This window comes from Wolffia australiana, chromosome 9, assembly GCF_029677425.1.
Source record: "Wolffia australiana isolate 7733 chromosome 9, ASM2967742v1".
NCBI classification, from domain to species: domain Eukaryota; kingdom Viridiplantae; phylum Streptophyta; class Magnoliopsida; order Alismatales; family Araceae; genus Wolffia; species Wolffia australiana.
In genome coordinates, this window is record NC_135843.1 from 8,465,917 (window position 1) to 8,486,870 (window position 20,954).

The 20,954-nt window shown below is 43.0% G+C and overlaps 1 protein-coding gene across 2 annotated transcripts in view; it reads left to right on the forward strand.

The window, feature by feature from the left end:
• AIR9 (Outer arm dynein light chain 1 protein) overlaps window positions 1-19,706 on the forward strand; it is a 39,057-nt gene extending 19,351 nt beyond the window's left edge. Inside the window, exons 15-38 of one of the 2 annotated variants that reach the window (XM_078580555.1) lie at window positions 1,618-1,753; window positions 2,417-2,517; window positions 2,598-2,645; window positions 2,741-2,925; window positions 3,007-3,124; window positions 3,214-3,341; window positions 9,345-9,513; window positions 9,591-9,709; window positions 9,793-9,961; window positions 10,473-10,557; window positions 10,656-10,729; window positions 11,918-12,037; window positions 12,113-12,305; window positions 12,731-12,852; window positions 12,929-13,136; window positions 15,659-15,732; window positions 15,850-15,988; window positions 16,068-16,252; window positions 16,361-16,516; window positions 17,649-17,780; window positions 17,865-17,923; window positions 18,592-18,624; window positions 18,694-18,831; window positions 19,257-19,706. In XM_078580555.1, coding sequence (XP_078436681.1) covers window positions 1,618-1,753; window positions 2,417-2,517; window positions 2,598-2,645; window positions 2,741-2,925; window positions 3,007-3,124; window positions 3,214-3,341; window positions 9,345-9,513; window positions 9,591-9,709; window positions 9,793-9,961; window positions 10,473-10,557; window positions 10,656-10,729; window positions 11,918-12,037; window positions 12,113-12,305; window positions 12,731-12,852; window positions 12,929-13,136; window positions 15,659-15,732; window positions 15,850-15,988; window positions 16,068-16,252; window positions 16,361-16,516; window positions 17,649-17,780; window positions 17,865-17,923; window positions 18,592-18,624; window positions 18,694-18,831; window positions 19,257-19,433 — 3,068 coding nt within the window. In that variant the 3' untranslated portion in view covers window positions 19,434-19,706. The remainder of the gene's footprint in view (window positions 1-1,617; window positions 1,754-2,416; window positions 2,518-2,597; window positions 2,646-2,740; window positions 2,926-3,006; window positions 3,125-3,213; window positions 3,342-9,344; window positions 9,514-9,590; window positions 9,710-9,792; window positions 9,962-10,472; window positions 10,558-10,655; window positions 10,730-11,917; window positions 12,038-12,112; window positions 12,306-12,730; window positions 12,853-12,928; window positions 13,137-15,658; window positions 15,733-15,849; window positions 15,989-16,067; window positions 16,253-16,360; window positions 16,517-17,648; window positions 17,781-17,864; window positions 17,924-18,591; window positions 18,625-18,693; window positions 18,832-19,256) is intronic. The other variant, XM_078580556.1, reaches the window with a different exon arrangement.
• Window positions 19,707-20,954: the final 1,248 nt, after the last annotated feature.

Sequence of the window (20,954 nt, forward strand, 5' to 3'; positions counted from 1 at the left end):
CCGACCTCAGACCTCCCGACCTCCCGACCTCCGACCTCCGACCTCCCGACCTCCGACCTCCGACCTCCGACCTCCCGACCTCCGACCTCCAACCTCCTGACCTCCGACCTCCCGACCTCCGACCTCCCGACCTCCCAAGTGATAGATTATTGTAGATGAGTGACAATAACCGATAATGTTTGCGTCATCATCTCTCATGTTATGAAGAAGGTTAACAGAGGCAGGTTGATATACTCCCAGAAGTATATCTCAATATGAATCTTCAGATTTGCAATTTGTAGTTCCCGTTCCCAAGAAAACATGGGATTTCCCAAATGAAGAAGATCACCCAATAACTGGTGAAGAAGAGAGTGGATTGAATGGAGGACAGAAGTAGAATCAAAACCAAAATAATGAGGAAGATGAGAGATGACAAGAGAGGTGTAGGGAGACGAGGCAGATTGCCTGATCTTCTGCAGAGGAGAATCACACCCCTGCTCTATTGCTGCAGCAACCACTTCCAAAAAAAATTTCCCTCCCGTCTGAGGCTGTCTTTCATATTTATTGACGAGATGTCCCCTTCTCAGCTGTCTCACACAGTCTGATATGGCACCAAAGACAGCTTCGTTTCCTTCTTTTCTCCATGTATGTCCTAGGGGGACCCGTATCAGAGGGCAATGAGGGCAAGGACAACCAAAATTGTCATCATCATTGTCATCCTAACTTCTGATGAGAGATGAACTCAACGACGATTTTGTAATCATCCTGGTGCAGACAAATGACAGAGACAATGAGTAGTCATGACACATTGGCCTTGTAGCTAGTGGTTCTTGACGATTTAGACTGATGTCTTGAGAGAGAGAGGGAATAGAGAAGAAAAGAGAAGATAGAACAGCAAAAAGATAGCACTTTCATTAAACAAATTGGTTACATTTATATATGCGCCTCTAACTACTAGTTCTAATGGCTAGTTTGACTACCCATATCAGAGGGCAATGAGGGCAAGGACGAGCGAAATTGTCATCATCATTGTCATCCTAACTTCAGATGAGAGATGAACTCAACGATGATTTTGTAATCATCCTGGTGCAAACAAATGACAGAGACAATGAGTAGTCACGACACATTGGCCTTGTAGCTAGTGGTTCTAATACTATTTTAATCAAGGACTATGATACGATCCCTGCCAGGGATCGTATCGAGAAGGAAGGGGGATGAGGTAACCCTGGCGGAATGGACAACGCCAAGGGGGATGAGGGCAGCAGAGTGGACATTGCCGGAGGGGAAGAGACCCGACGGAGTGGGTGTCGTCGAGTGAGCTAGTAGCCACCGAGGGGAAACGCTAAATTGTAACTTCATGTCCTGTCCTTCAACAAAGAGGGCATGACATGAAGTTAAAGGGAGATGCAAGATGAGAATGCAAAGGGGAGAATGCCCCTTGTGGGCTTACAAGAGGCAGTAGATTGTAACAGACTAGTGTGCCGGTTGAATTACATCTTTGAAAAACTTCTCTTTATATTTCCTCGCAAAATAGCTTTTTGTTTTTTATTGTCACTTTTTAATGGGCTCTTTTAAATCTCCAAAATGGGAATTTGAAATGATTTTTGTCCCGTTCCCTGAACTTTCTTATTTTTGCAGCTTCACCATCAGTGCGTAATGTGAGGATATTGGGTGATGCTGTTGAAGGGAGTACTATCAAAGGCGTTGGTGAATATTTTGGCGGGAAAGAAGGTCCAAGCAAATTTGAATGGTTACGGGAAGAGAGAGATAATGGGTTAGTTTTCTTTCCTCCCATTGATAATGAATATCAATCTATCACTTTGGGAGGACCACCGATTTGGGGTGATCTTCCTCTCATTATTAAAAATTGGCCATCACTATGCAGGTATAATTTCTTTCTTAGTTTCCTCATCCTTAAGCCCATAAGAACTCAAAATCTTTGAGCCGGGGGTCATTCATCTAGTATGTGATAGAAATATCAAAAGTATGTTCCAATGCAGATTTCGAAAAACACATTCTGTAAATTTGTTGTTATTCAATCCAAGAGGATAAAATTTTGAGAGAAGTATAAATTTTGGGCCCCCACAGTAACTTAAATATTCTATAAATTTTACTGCATTTCGTTTCTTCCCCAAGCTCAAAAATTTATGTTATTCTATCGTATGAATGAAATTATACCTTCTGCGATGGACTTTGTCCTTAAAAAAGTTCTTTTGGTCCAAATACTACGTATTACAATAGCAAATCCCTCGCAAATGTTAAATTATTATCTTTTGGATCGATGCATACAATCACAGTTGCTTTTTATTTCTTTCATACTTGAGTTCTATCAGGTGCTTTTACTTCATGCTTGAAACAGAAATCTGACCATAATGAATAAATGCTATATGAACAGTCGGATTCATGTTCAAATGACATCCATGCTATCCAATTGCAGAGAATTTCATGTAGTATCTGTTGGCGCGGCAGAGTATACACTGACCAAAGATGATATTGATCGGAGATTATCGTTTGTGTATATTCCCATAAATTTTGAAGGTATTAAAATTTATCGTATGGAATTATTTTTCCTGAAGTTATCCTTTGCCTTTGATCATCACTGTATGATACACTTTCAGGGCAAGAGGGCGAATCTGTGAGTGTAGTCAGTGAAAAAGTTAAAAAGGGTACATTCAGTCTCTGATACTTGCATCTTTATTTCCAGGCGACATTGTGCCCTTTCTTAATAATTCCTTTTTCTTGCATCGATATTAAATTGTAGCCTCTCCAAGGGTGAGTAATTTGAAAATAGTCGGGGATGTGCGAGAAGGCAGTAAGGTGACTGTGACTGCCATTGTTACTGGAGCAACTGAAGCGTCAAGCAAGGTTCAGTGGTTTAAGTCCAACACATCAACATTCAAAGGCGAGAGTTCGCTTGAAGCGATGGGTATTTCTAAAAATGCAAAGGTGGGAAAACGGAATACAATTTTTCATATTCATTTTTTTATGCTGATGCTATTTTTCTCTAAATTTGTATATTTCTGTCAGGCATTTCGCATTCCCCTTGGTGCTTTTGGCTACTACTTGGTCACTAAGTTCACTCCTACTGCTCCAGATGGTGAATCAGGAGAGCCTGTGTATGTTGTTTCGGAGACACCAGTTGAAAGTAAGGGTCTTTCTATTGGATGAGGTTTCTTTAGAGATATTTAGGTCGTATTTATAGTTTTCTCTGAACTAGACCAAACTTTTTCACAGCTTTGCCGCCAAGCCTGAATTTCCTGTCTGTGGTTGGCAACTACTTTGAGGGCGACGTGTTAACGGCATCGTATGGTTATATAGGAGGGCATGAGGGTGCAAGCCTTTACAAATGGTTCCTTCATGAGGTAATTTTGGGTTTTGCTAGCAGATTGAAGTTAACATCAGGATTTGGCACTTGTCAACGTCATTGTCTTCGGCAATTTCAGCAACCCTATTTGAAGTTGATTATGACGTCACTGTTGATGCATGTTAGGGTTGTTGTTGATGACTATGAAGTTGATGAGGTTTGTAAACAAGAAAAGAACAATTCTTGATAGCAAATGAAAGAGATTACAGGGTTTTATAGGAAGCCCTAATGGGCTGACTAGAGAGGGCCCTTAATGGGCTAACAAGAGAGAGAAAATAAAGACATGTAATACTCAGATCAACACTCCCCCTCAAGCTGGAGCGTGGATGTTATCCACACCCAGCTTGGAACAGAGCTCCTCAAACCTAGGGGCATGAAGCCCTTTGGTGAAGATATCTGCAAGCTGTTCAGCGGACGGAACATAAGGCGTGCAAAAATCTCCCGATTCAAGCTTCTCTTTGATGAAATGGCGATCGATCTTGATGTGCTTTGTACGGTCATGCTGAACGGGGTCATGAGCAATGCTAATCGCCGATTTGTTGTCGCAGAACAGCTGGACAGGAGAGGGAATTGGACACCGTAGCTCACGAAGAAGCTGGGTAATCCAAAGTGCTTCACACAGACCATGCGCAAGGGCACGGAACTCCGCTTCAGCACTCGATCGAGAGACCACTTTCTGCTTCTTGCTCCTCCAAGTAATCAGATTGCCGCCCAAGAAGGTGCTATACCCAGATGTGGACCGACGATCAACCACAGAGCCGGCATAATCTGCATCGGTGTAGACTTCAAGACGCAGGCCGGTATGGCGACGAAACAATAATCCACGGCCAATGGTGCCCTTCAGGAAACGGAGGAGCCGATGAGTAGCATGAAAATGGCTCATGTGAGGAGTCTGCATGAACTGACTCAGAACACCCACTGAATATGCAATGTCCGGGCGAGTGTGGGTGAGATAAAGCAGTTTTCCCACAAGTCTTCTATATGGGCCAGGCTCAGCAAACTCCTCATCCGCATCGGCACCAAGTCGATGGTTCGCATCAATCGGTGTCGAAGCAGGCTTGGCGTCCTCCTTTCCAAGCTCACAGAGAAGGTCCACCGTATACTTTCTCTGACAAATAAAGATCCCGCTGGAAGAATAGGCCACCTCAACGGGCCAAGATGGCGAATAGCAAATTCCGACGAGAGATACATAGCCAGCTCAGTAATGGTCGTCGTATCATCACCCGTAATAATGATGTCATCCACGTACACAAGAAGAATAGCGACTCCCCCTGACGTGGAATGGCGGTAGAAAAGGGTGTGATCACCATTACACTGACGGTATCCACGACTCTGCATGGCCGTCGTGAAACGACCAAACCAGGCACGAGGAGATTGCTTCAAGCCATATAATGCTTTCTTCAGGCGACAGACAACAGACTGCGGAGACGATGGCACTAAGGAAGTGTAGCCAGGAGGTAATGCCATGTAGATCTCCTCAGTCAACTCTCCATGCAGAAAAGCATTCTTCACATCATATTGTTGCAAAATCCAGCCCCGATCCGCAGCAAGGGCCAATAAGATCCGCACAGTGTTCAGCTTGGCGACGGGAGCAAAGGTCTCCTGATAATCAATGCCATGTTTCTGAGTGAACCCTTGTGCCACAACCCGGGCTTTGTGGCGCTCAATAGAACCGTCAGCATTATGCTTCACAGCATACACCCCACGGCTACCCACGAGATGCTTCGGCGGTAGAGGAACCAGATCCCACGTTTCATTGTGAGCAAGAGCCTGAAGTTCTTCCGCCATGGCCTGACGCCAATGCGGAAATGAAAGGGCAATGTCCACCGTCTTGGGAAGGAAGTGGCATCAAGGGAGGTGAGAAGGGCATGATAAGAGGGTGAGAGCGATGAGAGGAGATAGATTCCGCCAACGGATAGAGGAGAGGCAGGGAAGAGGGCAGCACGGCTAATGAGGAGGTGGCAGGAGGGTGGAGGTTGAGGAGACGGGCAGCAGGAGGCGAAGAAGGAAGCCGAGGCTTGCGGCGAGCAAGGGTAATACCATAGCGTTTTCAGGCGGGCAGCGACGGATAGGGAGCAGAGGAATCGAAGACGGTGCAGCAGAAGGGTCGAGCGCAGGAGCAGATACTGGAGGAGGCTCCACAGGAGGGACTGAGACGGCGGCCGGAGGCGGGTCGGGAGGCACAATTGCTGGAGCAACAGGCGGAGACACGTCGGGCGGGGCCGGTGAAGAGGGACGAGGGACGAGGATGAGGAATTCGAGTGGATCGGAGGGAGATGGGGACGATGAGGTTCAGGAGAGGAGGAGGAATAGTAGGGAAGCAATTCATCAAGCGTGGCATCTTTGGTGAGCTGAGCGGCGAGAGGGTGGATGATAGCATAAACAGCCTTTTTGGGTGGAAGAATAGCCAACAAACACACACTTGATAGCACGGGGATCCAGTTTATCACGACCAAGTTGGTGGTTGGGCGCATAGCATACACATCCAAATACACGAGGAGTAAGATGAGTTCGGAGAGAGAGAGTTGGAAAGGAATGCTGAAGACGGTCAATGGGAGTGGAGTAGTCAAGCACTCGAGATGGAAGGCAATGAAGAAGAGGGATGGCGGTGGAGGCGGCTTCCCGCCAAAAATACTTGGGCATATGCATATGGAAGAGAAGGCTCCGAGTCATTTCAAAGATGTGACTGAATTTTCTTCGCAACGCCATTTTGCTGTGGTGTATAGGGACAAGATGTTTCATGGATGATTCCTTTGTCTTGTACGCACTTGCTTAACCTGGTGTTAACGTATTCTTTCGCATTGTCGGAGCGGAAGCGACGAATCGATATAGAGAATTGCGTTTGGATAAGGGAGTAAAAGTGAGGAATGACACAAGATATCTCCGATTTGTTCTTCAAGAAATATGCCCACGTGAATCGAGTAGCGTCGTCAATAAAGATCCACAACCACCGAGAACCGGAAGTACTATGAATAGGGAAGGCCCCACACATCGGTGTGAATAAGGAGAATGGGGTGAAGAATGAGAAGACGAGATAGGATACGTGATGCGATGATGTTTGGCAATTCGACAAGCAGTACAAACAAAGCGGTCCACAGAATGGCCTTGAAAGAGTTTAGGAAAGAGACGATAAAGAGTAGCAAAAGAAGGATGGCCGAGACGTCGATGAAGAAGCCACAAACGCTCGTGGGAAGCCGAAAGGGAACCTGCCGCAGCAGCAAAAGCAAGAGAACTCGAACAAGGGCGAGACAAGATAGAGCCCCTCATGCTCCTCAGCAATGGAAATCGTCCTCCCGACACCTTATCACGATAAAAACATGAATTAGGAGAGAAGGTAAGGTCTTGTTTCAAGTCATGAACAAGGCTAGATAGGGAGAGAAGATGATGAGTAAGGCGAGGAACATGAAGAACTTTAGATAGATGCATAGAAGAGGAAAGGGCCACACGACCAATACCCGCCACGGTGAGAAGATCACCGGAGGCTGTTTTAACTTTGGAGGAGCCAGAAACGGGTGCATAAGTTTGAAAGGCTCGAGGATTTGGGGTCATGTGGGCGGTGGCACCGGAATCAAGCCAAGTGGAAGAGGAAAAAGAATGGCCAGGAGGATGTAGGTGTGGGAAGACTGGTGGACATACCTGCGTGGGCCAAGGAGCATGAGCCCACGACTGGAGGATCAAGCAAGCGGCGTAGACGCTCCATCTCTTCCGGAGTGAAGCTAGCGGGCGAGGCACTAGTCGGGAGAAGACCGTACAGCATAGGCACTTGACCCGGGGGGGGCACGAACGAGGCGGCTGCAGCAAGGTTGCTCGGTTGTGCGCGTTTCCGTTGAAGCTTGTAGCACGTCTCCTTAGAGTGACCTCGCTTCTTGCAGTAATTGCAAAACAGCGAAGGATCACCCTTTGGAGAGTCCGCCGTCCGAGCCGTCGGTCCACGTGGCAAAGAGCCGGGTGGTGGAGTGGACGAGGGGCGGGCAGGCGAAGCGGAATGAGCTACAAGTGCGGCCGAGTTCTGGGCCTGCTGAGCGGGATTCTTCAACCCGCACACTGTGGAGCGCATCCTTGAAGGTAGGACTAGTCTCCCGATGAATAAGCTGAGCCCGTACAACTTCATATTCCGGGTTCAGTCCCATAAGAAACTGGAAAACCCGAAGTTGAAGAGTATATTGGCGGTCCACCGAATGGGGGTCGGGCGGCATGTAGTAGTCAATTTCATTCCACAACGAAATGAGCTCCGTACTGTACTCCATGATAGACCGGTCCCCTTGACGTAGGTTAGCGGCCCGATGTACCAATTGCATGCAGAGTCGCAATGTTGTGCTTCTTGGAGTGGCTCTCAAGTGCTGCTTCCCAGACCGCCCGAGCCGACTCTAGAGACATGAATTCACCTTTAACACTAGGTGAAATACTGTCCAAGAGCCAACGATGAACTACCCCCTCAACGTCCAGCCAGTCATAATACTTGGGATCGGTCTGGGAAGGTCCGTCTTCTAGAAGATGGCGCATGAGACGCCCTTTTAAAGTTATCTGGACGTACTGGCGCCATTGCAGGAGATTGAATCAAGTAAACATACCATCCGGAGGCATCCGAGGCAAAGAGGATGGTCCAGAGGAGGACGACCAATTCCCGGGCTCGAGAGGCACCGCAGATGCATGTGGCGTAGATACCGGCGTCGAGTCTGGCGTAACAGTAGAGGTCTGGGCTTCAACCGGGTTCATCATGATGAAAGCAGAGTAGACCACAGTTAGAAGGCGCGGAGCAGCGAAGCCGGGACTGCAGGCGCTGGGGCGTCGGGCGCCGGACGGCGGTCGCGGGGACGGCGCGCCGGGACGTCGGTCGCCGGGGCGGCGCGAGCCGGGGAGGCGCGAGCCGGGAGGGCGCAAGCCGAGGCGGCGCGGGCCGGGACGGCGGGCGCCGGAGCGGAAGACGCTGGGACGGCGGACGTCAGAACGGCGAGCGCCTGGGAGGCCCGGAGCGAGATGGCGAGAGACCGGAGCGCGAGATCAGGCGGTCGTGAGAACCGCCGAAGATCGGAGCGCAAGGTCGAGCCCAGGAAACCCAGATTAGGGTTAGGGTTAGGGCTCTGATACCATGTAAACAAGAAAAGAACAATTCTTGATAGCAAATGAAAGAGATTACAGGGTTTTATAGGAAGCCCTAATGGGCTGACTAGAGAGGGCCCTTAATGGGCTAACAAGAGAGAGAAAATAAAGACATGTAATACTCAGATCAACAAGGTTAATGTTGACGCCCTCAATGAGTATCACAGATGTTTGACGCCTTCAGTCAACTTCGGCTGTCAACTTAATAAAGTTCTGGTTTCAAAAATTGTCGATACTGTCAATATCAAGGTGGTCATCTACGTCAACTGGCCAAGTTGATGATGCCATTGATATTGACAAAATTTTTCTTAATATGTGGATGGTTGATAGTGATGATGACATTGGCATTGGTTTTGGTGACGATCTAAAAACTGCCGACCAATGTCAATGTCAACATCATTAGAACATGCCGGACCCTAATTCATGTTGACGCTGACATCTAAGGCTGTTGATATGGATTTGATCATCGTCAAATAGTCAATGCCCACGATCAACGCTAGTAGTATGTACAGACTCCTATATGCTTCCCTCCATACGAAGAGCTCATGCTGATACTGTCAGGGTATCAAGTAGGGAGTTCTGCAATAGCCCTCCGTTGAAATAATATTCCTGATTTGGAATTTCATACAAGAATCAAGAGATGTATACTCAGCAATCCCATTGTTCACATCAAAATGGGTAAATGTCCACAGAGAAGAAATAGAGAACAAGCACATGGAAGAAGAAAAGGGTTATAGATTGAGAAGAATCAGATCGATTCTTCTCTCTTCTGGTCTCAGGCCTCTCCTATGACTTCTCTTAAAAATAATCTCGGTGCTTTCTCTTGCTTCCCGTCGGTACATTCTCAAATAGATTGTATTACATATCCTCCCAGTTTATCTTTAATTTATACTGTTTGCAGAGTGAAACAGATCCAGGTTCCTTAATTCTGGAGGCATCGGGATCTCTTCAGTACCGAATAACCAAAGAGGCGATTGGCAAATTTGTTTCTTTTGAATGTACCCCTATGAGAGATGATGGCAGCATCGGCGAGCCAAAAACCTGCTTTGGATTAGACAAAATTCAGCCTGGTGATAATGTCAAACTTGGTCACTCCAGTGTATTATTTATTACTGTTTCATTGGTGTTATTTCAAATCTATTTGTAGGTAGTCCGAGGTTGTTATCGCTAAGGATAATAGGTGAGGCAATCGAAGGTGTGACTCTATTGGCTGATAAAGAATATTGGGGAGGGGAAGAAGGTGACTCATTATTTCGTTGGTACAGGGTACGGGATTAGTTTTTTTATTGATTTATTCCAATTCTTTTTAAAAATGTTTTTAATTTAAAATTTCCCTTTTTCTTTTATAGAGAAGCTCTGATGGACTAGAAAATGAGATTAAAGATGCATCAACTGCTCACTACACGCTGTCCCGTAATGATATTGGGTTCGCAATATTTGTCTCATGCCAGCCTGTGAGGAAGGATGAAGCTCGCGGTCCAATTGTTTTGTCAGAACGTGTTGGGCCTGTTTTACTGGGTGAGATGTCTTCAACATTGACATAATGTGATGAAGGATGCAGTAATTGCTTTACTCGTGACATTTACTACCTTATATTTGTGTCAGAAGACAGGGGTAGGGTGCTTGATCTCAATTTTAGAAGGGTTTTATAGAAAAAAATGTTCTCAGCCAGTCAGCTCTTGGTTTATTTTGATTAATCATCCACTTATTTCTGTAATCATTAGTCTATTCAGGAAATTTCTTTTTTAATTCGTTTATTTCAGAATTAGTATCGTCTTGTTGACACCTATCCCAAGTTAGCTGAAAACTTCCGCAGCAATTGTACACTTAATTGTAAACAAGCACTATATCATCACTTTTGTTCATCTTTCATGCTTTTGCAGCACAGTTTAACATTGAACGAATAGAATGAGAGTTTTTGGGGTATAACTCTTTCTTTAGTTTTTATGTTTGGAATCAAAAAAATGTGTTTTAGTTTCAGCGCATACTTCTGATCTCAAGATTTCATTCTGACTTGATTTATCTATAGGCCCACCTGTGTGTTGTTCCCTCAAATTTTTGGGCACAATGATGGAAGGGGAACGTCTAAACTTTTCTGCCTCATATGCCGGAGGGTACTGCAGTGAACGATAATCTATTGGAACATTTTGGTGATTAGGTATTATAGATATGTTGCAAAAATAATTGATATTTATTTTTACCTTATTTCCAGGGAGAGGGGGACCTGCTTGCATGAATGGTATCGGGTCAAGAACAAAAGATTCAGGGAGAAATTGAGTAGTGCTGGTGAGCCATTTATTTTTAGAATTCTAACTGGACAAGTAGGCCATATAATCCTCATGTTCATCTCCTGGGATAGTGATTATTGGTTTTGTTACCATCTTCGAACCCACGTACTGTAGAATGATGGTGATTTGGTAAAGATATTTATAATATCTTTGACCGTAGCTTTGAGATTCTCTTTGCTGATTCTGCCAGTAAGAAAGTTATGCATTTTTTTTTGCATAGTATCTGTCTTTATTACAGCTTTACATAAATTTTCCTTTCATCTCTGTTCTAAAAGTCTCTTTCGATGTGATCTCACTTTTTGTCAAACCTGATAGGGGTTATCATCAAATTCAAAACCCTACTGTCTAAATTTTTTTTAAACAGCCTACTATTTTGTATCTTTTCTCACTGATCATTGTGATCATCTTCTGGGACTACCGTCTGCAAAATATGGACTTTCTTTATTCGTTTAAATTCATGACCGCCGTTTTCTTCCTGTGCAAAATATAATCCCTCGGAGTGAGGTGTAAGTCATTGAGCATTTACTACTAGATCCAATGAGTGTTTGCCCATTCGGCACTGTAGGTGGCAATACTTTGATATTTCAAAGTTTCATGTTGTTGAGATTCATCTTGTTTTTGCGCTCTATTTTAGAGATTGTTTGATACAGTCCCCATCCTATCAAGAGGTATTTCTGTCATTTAGCCCAGCAGGGACATTGTTGTCGTTTACAGTTTGGTTAGTCTCCTTCAAATATATGTAGCTCTCCTCAAAGGACATCAAAGAGTTGAAGTTTTTTTAGAGTAATTTAAAGTTTGATTGGTCCCTCTATCTCTCTTTATTACCGTGATCCCTCTTCCCCCCTTCTCTCTTCTGGCAGACAGTCTTTCTTCATCTTTGATATGTTCCTTTGCCGCATGATCCTCGACTTCTCTCTCTACTCTTTTCTCTCACATCCTCTTGGTTATCAGACAGTCCGGCAACTTTTGAAGCATATTTTGAGTTTACTTCTCTATCCATTTAAACGCCCTGTGGGTCGTATCAATTTTCTAATGAATGCCGTATGAATTGCATGCTATGATTCTTAATGCCTTTTCCCTAATGCTCATCAGTTTAGCTCAAACATCACATCCTCATCGCCAAAGTATCTGTTGATTTGTCCTAGTTACAAAGAGGATAAAGCTGATGCAGGGTTTGCATTTTCAGAGTCCTTGGATTTGACTCTTTCTGACGTCGGCAGTTGCATTGAACTCGTTTACACCCCTGTAAGGAAGGATGGAGTGGGAGGAACTCCAGTCACTATAACCTCCTTCCTGGTATCTCCAGGTGTGTACTTCTTTTAAAGATATTTATTTTGGAATCATCTAATTTTGTTTTTATCTTTATATTTAATTTAAACAGCGGAGCCCAAGGGTTGTGAACTTATTATTCCGGATTGCTTGGAGGATGAAGAAATTGTTCCTCAAAGGTCTTATTATGGTGGCCAAGAGGGTGAGGGGATATTTATATGGTACAAAAGCAGGAGAAAGCTTCTTGATTCAGAGATTCACAGTATCTCACTCTCTAGCGAGGCTGTTGTATGTGGAAAGACATTGTAAGTCCACATAGCTACATAGTATATCGTAGTTTATTTGAGCATCCGTTCTCAACTAGTTTTGTGAATGATGACGAGAATCGTCATCCAAAATATCGTCATTGTCTTCTGCATCTTGAGTGATGACGATGATTTTTTCATCGTCATACTCATCCTGTTTGCAGACGAATGGCAATACAATGATTATTTTTATGATCATCTCTGTCTTCAGAGCGAGTTTAACAGAGAGAGCATGACGAGGGCCAAATCGAGAAAAAATGCTTTCATATTGTCTTCCTACCTGCTGATGAGAGACAATGATGATAATGATTTCATCATCATCGCCTTCATGGTGCAGAAGAAATGATGGGAACGATGACTGACTTCCCGTTGTCATCTGTGATGGTAAACTGTTCTCTAAATTCATTTTTACCTTTCTATATCAGGAAATATACTCCTTCCCTTGGAGATGTTGGTTCATATCTTGTACTTCATTGGGTGCCAACGCGTATTGATGGAAGAAAGGGCGAGCCTTTTGTTGCCATCAGCAACTCCCCTGTTGCGGCAGGTAATTTGTTTTCTTCATTTTATTGAATGCTACTTTATTTGTTAATTAATGCTTTATTCCTGAAAATAATGTGTAGCCCCACCGGTGGTATCTGCTGTCCAAATCAGAGAGCTGTCAGTAGGAGTATATGTTGGCGAAGGTATTTACTATGGAGGGTATGAGGGGACAAGCTTATTCAGTTGGTATAGAGAAACAAACGACGGAACAGTTACCCAAATTGACGGAGCAGACTCAACCGTATATGAAGTTACAGATCTTGACTACAATTGCCGGCTATCATTTGGGTAAATTTCTGCCTCCAATTTTTGGTTATAATTTTTTTTTTATTTCATTATCTTGAGAATTGGTAAAGGGGCGATTTTTATTTGTAATTTTTGTTTTTAGTACATAATGTTGGTGATTGTCTTTGGTTCATCATCTTGTGGATTGTAGCCGTTGCAGTTTTTTTATATGACTGTAGGTTTTAGTTTCGTGTCTTGTTGATCATAGCTGTCGCAGTTTTTGGGTATAAGCGTAGTTTCTGGTTCATAATCTTAGGAATTGTAACTAAAACGATTTTTTGCTATGACTGTAGTTTTTAGTTCATAATCTTGGAAATTGTAATGGGAGCGTGATATGTTCTATTCGAGGAAATATAAAAGAAAAAATAAGAAGAGATCCAGTCAAGGGCCATTGGCTGCACGTGCTGACTAAGGGGGGTGGAACCCCTGTAAATAACATAAAGAGGAGAGTGGGAGGACATCTTGTTTTGTTTTGAAATCTTGAAGGCTGACAGTTATGTCTGTCAGAGGGGCTGGACCAGCAGGAGTCAGCCTCCTGAACCAGAGGCGGGAAGCTCCAGCTAGGAGGAAGGAGCATCTCTACATTACAGTTGTGGTTCTTATTCTTTGTATTTTTTCTATTGATCGAGTTTATCGATTCAACATTGGCGATCTATTGTGTTTCTTGAATTGGAATGGGGGAATGTTTCGTTGACACGAACAAGGTGTATCAGAATGACATATGAGTATTAATACTATTTTAGGATCACAATCTTGGAGGTTGCAATTGTAGCTATAATCTTGGATATAATTCTAGTTACTAGTCCACTATTTGGGATTGTTAGCTGCAGTCAACCAATGATGTTTACACTTATATGTTTGTACTTTTCTTTATGTCGTGTATGGCCCATTATGATAGGCTTATTACTACATAGCCCATATTAGTACCCTATAAATATACAAGGGGTACGTGGTTCTAGGGTAAGTAAGGAAAATCATTTTTGTTCCTTCTACCTCCTGTCATCTAGGGCTCCTAAGCCTTAAGGTATTGGCTCGTATCCCCACTCAGAAACTCACAGGAAGTTATAATTGGAATCTTGGACATCGCTTCTGTGGCGATTTTTTGGTCATAATTTTTTTTTTTTGAAAACATATGAGGTGGTCACCCGAAGAAATCGGTAACCACCTGACAAGTACATGGTTCGAGCCCTAGGACTCTATTACATGTATACATTTTCCTCTTCCCTCTTCATCCCCATCACGAGGAAAACCATGATGCTATGAGACCTTCTATCTCATGGGCGAGCCCGTCTGTAGAGGCCTTCCCCTCTCGGAAGATCACCTCATTACTGTGTAGCCAAATTCCCCAGATTACTGTCAGTGCTCAGCCCCCCACTTCTCTATGTCTGGGACCGGTTCACCGCCAACTGTGCTTGGGTGGCCCAAACTGTGCGTGCGAAAGGGCATCCAAAAAATAAATGATTACACTCTTCGTCATCTCTCGTGCACAACGCGCATACCGTCAGGGCATCTGGATACATCCTCTTGAGAAAGACGCCGGTCATCAGTCTCATTCGGAGCAAGAGCCACCCAAAAATCTTGGCCTTAAGCGGAACCTTAGATGTCAGATGGCTCGACACACTTGGATCATATTTTTGTCTTCCTTGTTGTCCTGTCAGATCTGTGCATAGGCTTTCCCCACTGAGAAAGGAGCTCTTGTCCAATCCCAGCCATCTAATTCCCCCGGGTTAGGGCGGATCTGATTTAGAACTTGTTGCAAGCCCAAGATTCTGAGCTTTTTGGTCATAATTGTTGTCTCTTGTGTATAATCATGTAGATTATAACTGTAACAATAATCTGGACGTAGCAACCAGGTCTGATTGACTCCTAACCAAAACATTAGACCAATCGGACGATCCAGATTATTGTCTTATCGGTCAGATTCAATCAACCAGATCTTGATTGGCCCATTGATTGGAGCGGGATGATCTCCCTCCCTCCTCTTTTCTGTCTTTTTTAGGAAGCTAATGGTACCATTGATTGGAAGGAGAGTTCGTTAATTTTATTTTGTTAAAATTCCGATGAGGACCGATCCAATCAATAGGTATTGATTGGTTGTTCATCGATGGATCAAATATTTTGATCGATTAGTATCACTTGGCCATGCTTTGATTAAAATCATCAATCAATTGGGTATATGCCTAGGTCGTGCTCTGAAGGCTTGGGTGACTGGAGCAGTGAGATCAAAATTTTCAATGGATCCCCGACCGTTATTTTGGAGATTGCAACTGTTGCATTTTTTCGTCATAATTTTTTTTATTGGTAATCTTGGGGATTGTAACTGTTGGATTTTATTTTCGTTATTGTTGTTTTTAACCAATAATCTTGGATATCGTAATTGTTCCAATTTTATTTAGAAATATTTGTAAAATTGTCTATAATATTTGAGATTTTGCTTCCCCTTTTGTTTCTTTTTAATAAGGGAGCGCAAAATGTTTTAAGGGGTAACGTGAAAAAAATTAATTGAACTCAAATTTTTATTACAGCTATACGCCTGTTCGTTCTGATTCATTGGTTGGTGCCTTGAAACTCTCCGATCCCACTGATGTAATTCTTCCGGGTACTTCATCTAACTTTCCGCTGCCTAATCTATCATTTTTTTATCCCCATGTTCTTTATTGTTCTACTTGAGAGTGTTACTTATCAACGATTGTCCTTGATTGCCCTCGTTTTGCAGCAATTCCAAAGATTGAAAAACTTTCCATTTCTGGGAGAGCAGTCGAAGGAGAGACTCTGACGGCAGTAATAATTATCCCTGAGACTGCTTGTCAACAAAATATTTGGACAAACTACAAAAAGGAGGTTACGTATCAATGGTAATGATGAAATATACTGTCTCTGTGTTTGTTTCGTCATAATTCTTTTCATAATCCGCATAAATATGTTACTCCTCAGGTTCTTTGTGGAAAATGACGAGGATAATTCCTTAAGTTTTGTGGATTTACCCTCCCAACGTTCGTGCTCATTTAGATTAGAGTTTACGGACATTGGTCGGCGACTAAGATGTGAGTGCATAGCCACAGATGTATTCGGAAGATCCAGCAAACCTGTTTCAGCTATCACATCTCCTATAATTCCAGGTTTTTTATAAACTTGTTACTCATATTAATCTCTATTAATATTGATAATTACTCTTTTGTGGAATTTCCAAAAAAATGTTTGCCTTGTCTTAATTTTGATTTGGGCAGGCGTCCCTAGAATCAGCAAGCTGGAGATTGAAGGAAGAGGCTTCCACACAAACCTGTACGCTGCCCGTGGCATATATTTTGGGGGCAGGGAAGGCAAGAGCAAGATCCAGTGGCTCAGATCCATGGTTGGCAGCCCAGATCTCATCTCCATACTCGGTGCGGATGTCTTTTATTATTATTTATCAAACATGCGTAACAGCCCATAATTTTCTATTTTTTTCTTTCCGATGGGTGCCTTGTCCTCTATAAACTCTGGCTATAACCGGAGAAAGTACACCTAAACAAACTTTGGCTCTATTTTTCATGGACTTATATCTTACAATTTATTTTCTCTTTGAATTGTCTTTTCGACGATTCATAAAGATTGGAAAGTTTTCTAGGTATTATATCTTTACTTTTTCTTATATTCTGCCTCTCCTCTTATTATTTTCCATGCAAGTCATAAGATCTATTGATATTTAGTATTATAGTTTTTTCTCCCTGTTATATTTAGGGCTGGCATTCGATGAAGAATTCTTCATTGCCATCATCGTAAATGAATCCACGTGTTGTTTCGAAGGATGACGATGGCAATGATGAATTCAATAGATGGATGTCAATGACATTGATCATGATGGCTCCAGAAAAAGGAGGACGATGTTCATGATGGCTTCATGATTAAATGTTCTATTTTAGATTGGTCACTGATGGACGATGATGACACCAAGGGTTTGCTTATCAACATATGGTCGATGGTGATAATGATGGTTCTCGGAAACCAGATGATGATGATTCATTATCAACCACTTGATGATAGTGACAAGGATGACTCTTAGAAGCCGTATGGCGATGTCAAGGATGATTTAACTGATGGATGATGGGGAGGATGATGGATCCTGGAAACCAGATTACAATGATTATAATGATTCCTTATCGACCAGTGGATAATGGTGATTGTGATTGCCTCATGGAAACCAAATGGCAATGATGATAACGATTTCTTAACGACCAATGGATGATGGCGATGATGACGGCTATTAAAAGCCGGAGGACAAAGGGGATTCATCATCACCATCGTCTGCTCGTCATTGTCATTCAACCCAAAGTTATTTTAGTCTTGTGTAAAAGTTGTACATTTTTGGATTAAAATTGAGATCAGCCTCTACAATTTATCCTCACGAACCTTTTCCTGATGAAATTGCGTCAAGAAGAAAAGATACATGCTCTGATCGGTAGTTACTCTGGATTGTTTATGAGAGGAAGAAGTAAGATGGGGTCTTTTAACAAAGTGATGGAATGGTGACTGCAGGTGAAACCGGAAAGATGTATGAGGCAAATGTCGATGATGTGGGTTATCGGCTGGTAGTGGTCTATACTCCAGTGAGGGAGGATGGAATGGAGGGCGAGCCTGTTTCTGCATCCACCGATCCTATCACCGTGGGTATGTTCATCCTGGATATCAATCCACTCTCTTAAAACTCCCATTCAGGTTAGTTTCTCTCTCTAAGTTTCTGGTTTTTGTCAGAACCGGAGGTCTACAGTGAAGTGAAGCAGAAAGTTGAGCTCGGATCCATGAAGTTTGAGGTGCATTTTCCTTGCTCAATGTTTTTTTTTCTTGTATTGTTCTCTTCCGAAGAGAAAGAAATTAACTCGCAGCTCTCTCCTCTTTTTCTCCTCTCTCCTCTTTCTTCCTCTCTCATTTTCTCTCTTCTTTTTTTCTCCTCTCTCCTCTCCTCTCTTTTTTTCTCTCTCCCTCTATCTCTCTCCATTTATCCTCTTCTCTCTCTATCTCCCTTTTTTCTACTCTCTCTTTCTTCCTCTTTCCCTCTCCTTTTTTACTACTGACTCTTTCTTCTTCTCTCTCTCTCTCTCCTCTTTTTCTCCTCCCTCTATTTATTTCTCCCCTCTGCTCTCCCACTCTTCTCTCTCTCTCTATTTCTCTTCTCTCTTTTCTCTCTCTCCCTTCTCACTCACTCTCCCTATTTCTCTCCTCTCCTCTCTCTGTTTCTCTCGTTCTCTTTTCTTTCTCTCTTCTTGCTCTCTATTTATTTCTATTCTTCTCTCTTCTCACTCTCTCTCTCTTTATTTCTCTCCTCTCTTCTCTCACTCTTTTCTCTATCCATTTACCTCTGTCGATCGCTCTATCCCTCCACCACTATCTGTCTCTCTATCTCTCTCCTTCTCCCTATGTCCCTCTCCTCTATCTATCTCTCTCTCCGTGTCCCTTTCTGTTTTTCCTCCTTGGTGTTCAGGTGCTGTGCGAGAGGAACCAAAGCGGGAAGAAGGTAACTGGCTGTTTAATTTATCATCGAGCAGAGTTCTTGCAAGATTAAATTGAGATGGGTTGTTAATAGTCACAGGCTCCAGGCACTGGAAATTTAGAGAGGAGAATTCTCGAAGTCAACAGGAAACGGGTCAAAGTCGTCAAGCCGGGCTCCAAGACCTCCTTTCCCACCACGGAAATCCGCGGCTCCTATTCCCCTCCCTTCCATGTGAGTCTCTCTTTTCTCTCTCTCTATATATATAATTCTCTCTCTACCTATCTATCTTTAGGTATTTTAATCTGTCTAGGTGCATCAATATATGTTTCTATAAATGCGCATGTATCTCCAGTTATCAAACTGGATATATATGTTGAATCCACATCCATATTTACCTTGTGGTAATTATAAATTTCTTGGTTCACCGCATTCGTATACATGCATTTGTAGTGTATCTCCACATATGCGTCTGATTTTAAACATACGTTGGTGAATCAATAGAGCTTCTACATATAACTATCTACCTAGTTATAGGTATGTTTATTTATCTAGGGGAATCAATATTTTCATCTGTATAAAAATGCCTAATTATCTATTTATGGGTTAGGATTTTTAAGTATGTTGAGAACTCTGAGAGAATTGCCTGATTATGATAGGTGGAGGTGGTACGGAGCGATCCACACCGGTTCAAGGTTGTGGTGGACGGAGAGAATGAGATGGAGCTGATTGCCCAGTCGCGACACATCCGAGATATTGTTGTCCTTGTCATCCGTGGCCTTGCCCAGCGATTCAACAGCACCTCCCTCAACTCCCTCCTCAAGATTGAAACCTAGGAAACCAAACCCATGCTCTCTCTCTCTCTCTCTCTCCCTCTCTCTCTCTCTCTTCCCTCGCCCACGATCTATCTATCTATCTATCTGTCTATCTATCAAGTATTGTATTGGTATAGCCGCAGTTTCCCAATCTGGGTCCAGCGCAAGAGTAAGACCGTGTAATAAAGATAAAGAAAGGAACATGCATATATGATTTACTGGTCTGGGCCCATATTGAGAACTAATGTGAATTATTTGTTGCCTTTCAATGAAATCAAAATATCTTTGTTTTAATTTGGGTTTCTAATTGGTTTTACAGAATAAAGTGTAGCATGCCAAAAAATTTGAGATAGATGATTTTCAAGAATTTGTTCACATTCAAATCAAGTGATAACAGGAATCAACCTGTTTGATGTTGGAACTTCGTTGTTTTATGATTTGAAAGATCCTTGAGTGTGTCATAGCAAAGATATTCAAGATTTAAATAGCATATACTAATGGTTTAGTCATTATGTAGCACAACCTGAACCCTTGTATATATATTTATAATTTTGAAAAACGATGAGCTCTATTTTGGAGACTATAGTTCCGTGTGAAGTCCCTAAGATTCTATCATTTGAGAGAAATATTGAGGTTTTTGTTGGTATCATGTGTTAGGCTTCTAAAATCCAAGATTATTCATGCTTTGATTGAAAATCTTCCATGGGATTTCAAATTCTAAGATGTGCATAGAGCAATATCGCTGAATCCCCCGTATAAGTTTTATGTGTAACAGGTTATTGATTCAATAGTATCAGTACGAAACCCGTAACAAATACAAAAAAGATTATTTTGATAGGCGTCTAGACTTAATCTCTCAAATGATCTTGTTTAAGAAGATTGGATGGCCAAACTTATAACTGACTCTTTTTTTTATATCTGTTTTTTGTAGGCTTCTGATTCATTGATGGCCGCGGATGAGGATGGGGGTCCCCTCGACAAGAGAATCATAACATGATATGCTAACTGGGCGGCCGACTGGACAGTCGATGGGTTAGCTGATCTGGTGAGATCGGGTACACCAGAAGAGAAGGGGTCCACAACTACAACTTAATTGCGGCTGTTGGAGCCCTATAATGAATATTAAACGGCCAGTGGGTAAACCAAACCATCTTGACCCCCGGCTGTTGCCCCCATCGGCAGGCTAATGGAGATCAACGATGAGAGGATGTAATCTGATACAATGACCCTAAGAGAGCTGTTAAATCAAGGTTCATGAAATCCAGGGTCTATAAAGATATCTCTGGACCCTATTTAAGCCCCAATTCGATCCCAATATCCTGTTTTAGGAAGAGGAGCAATGATGGAGTCCCTTTTAGAGATTTCTTAGTGCATCCCGGGGCATGACAACGTCGGAGGAGGTCGGTAGCTTCAGGTCAGTTCCAGCGGAAATGCATGTAGATGATGATCCACGCCAGCATGGAGGAGAAGAGGAGGGAGGGGGAGCATCCCCACCCTTTGTTCTTCAAATACCAGAAGATCTGATATCTTCTGAAATTTATA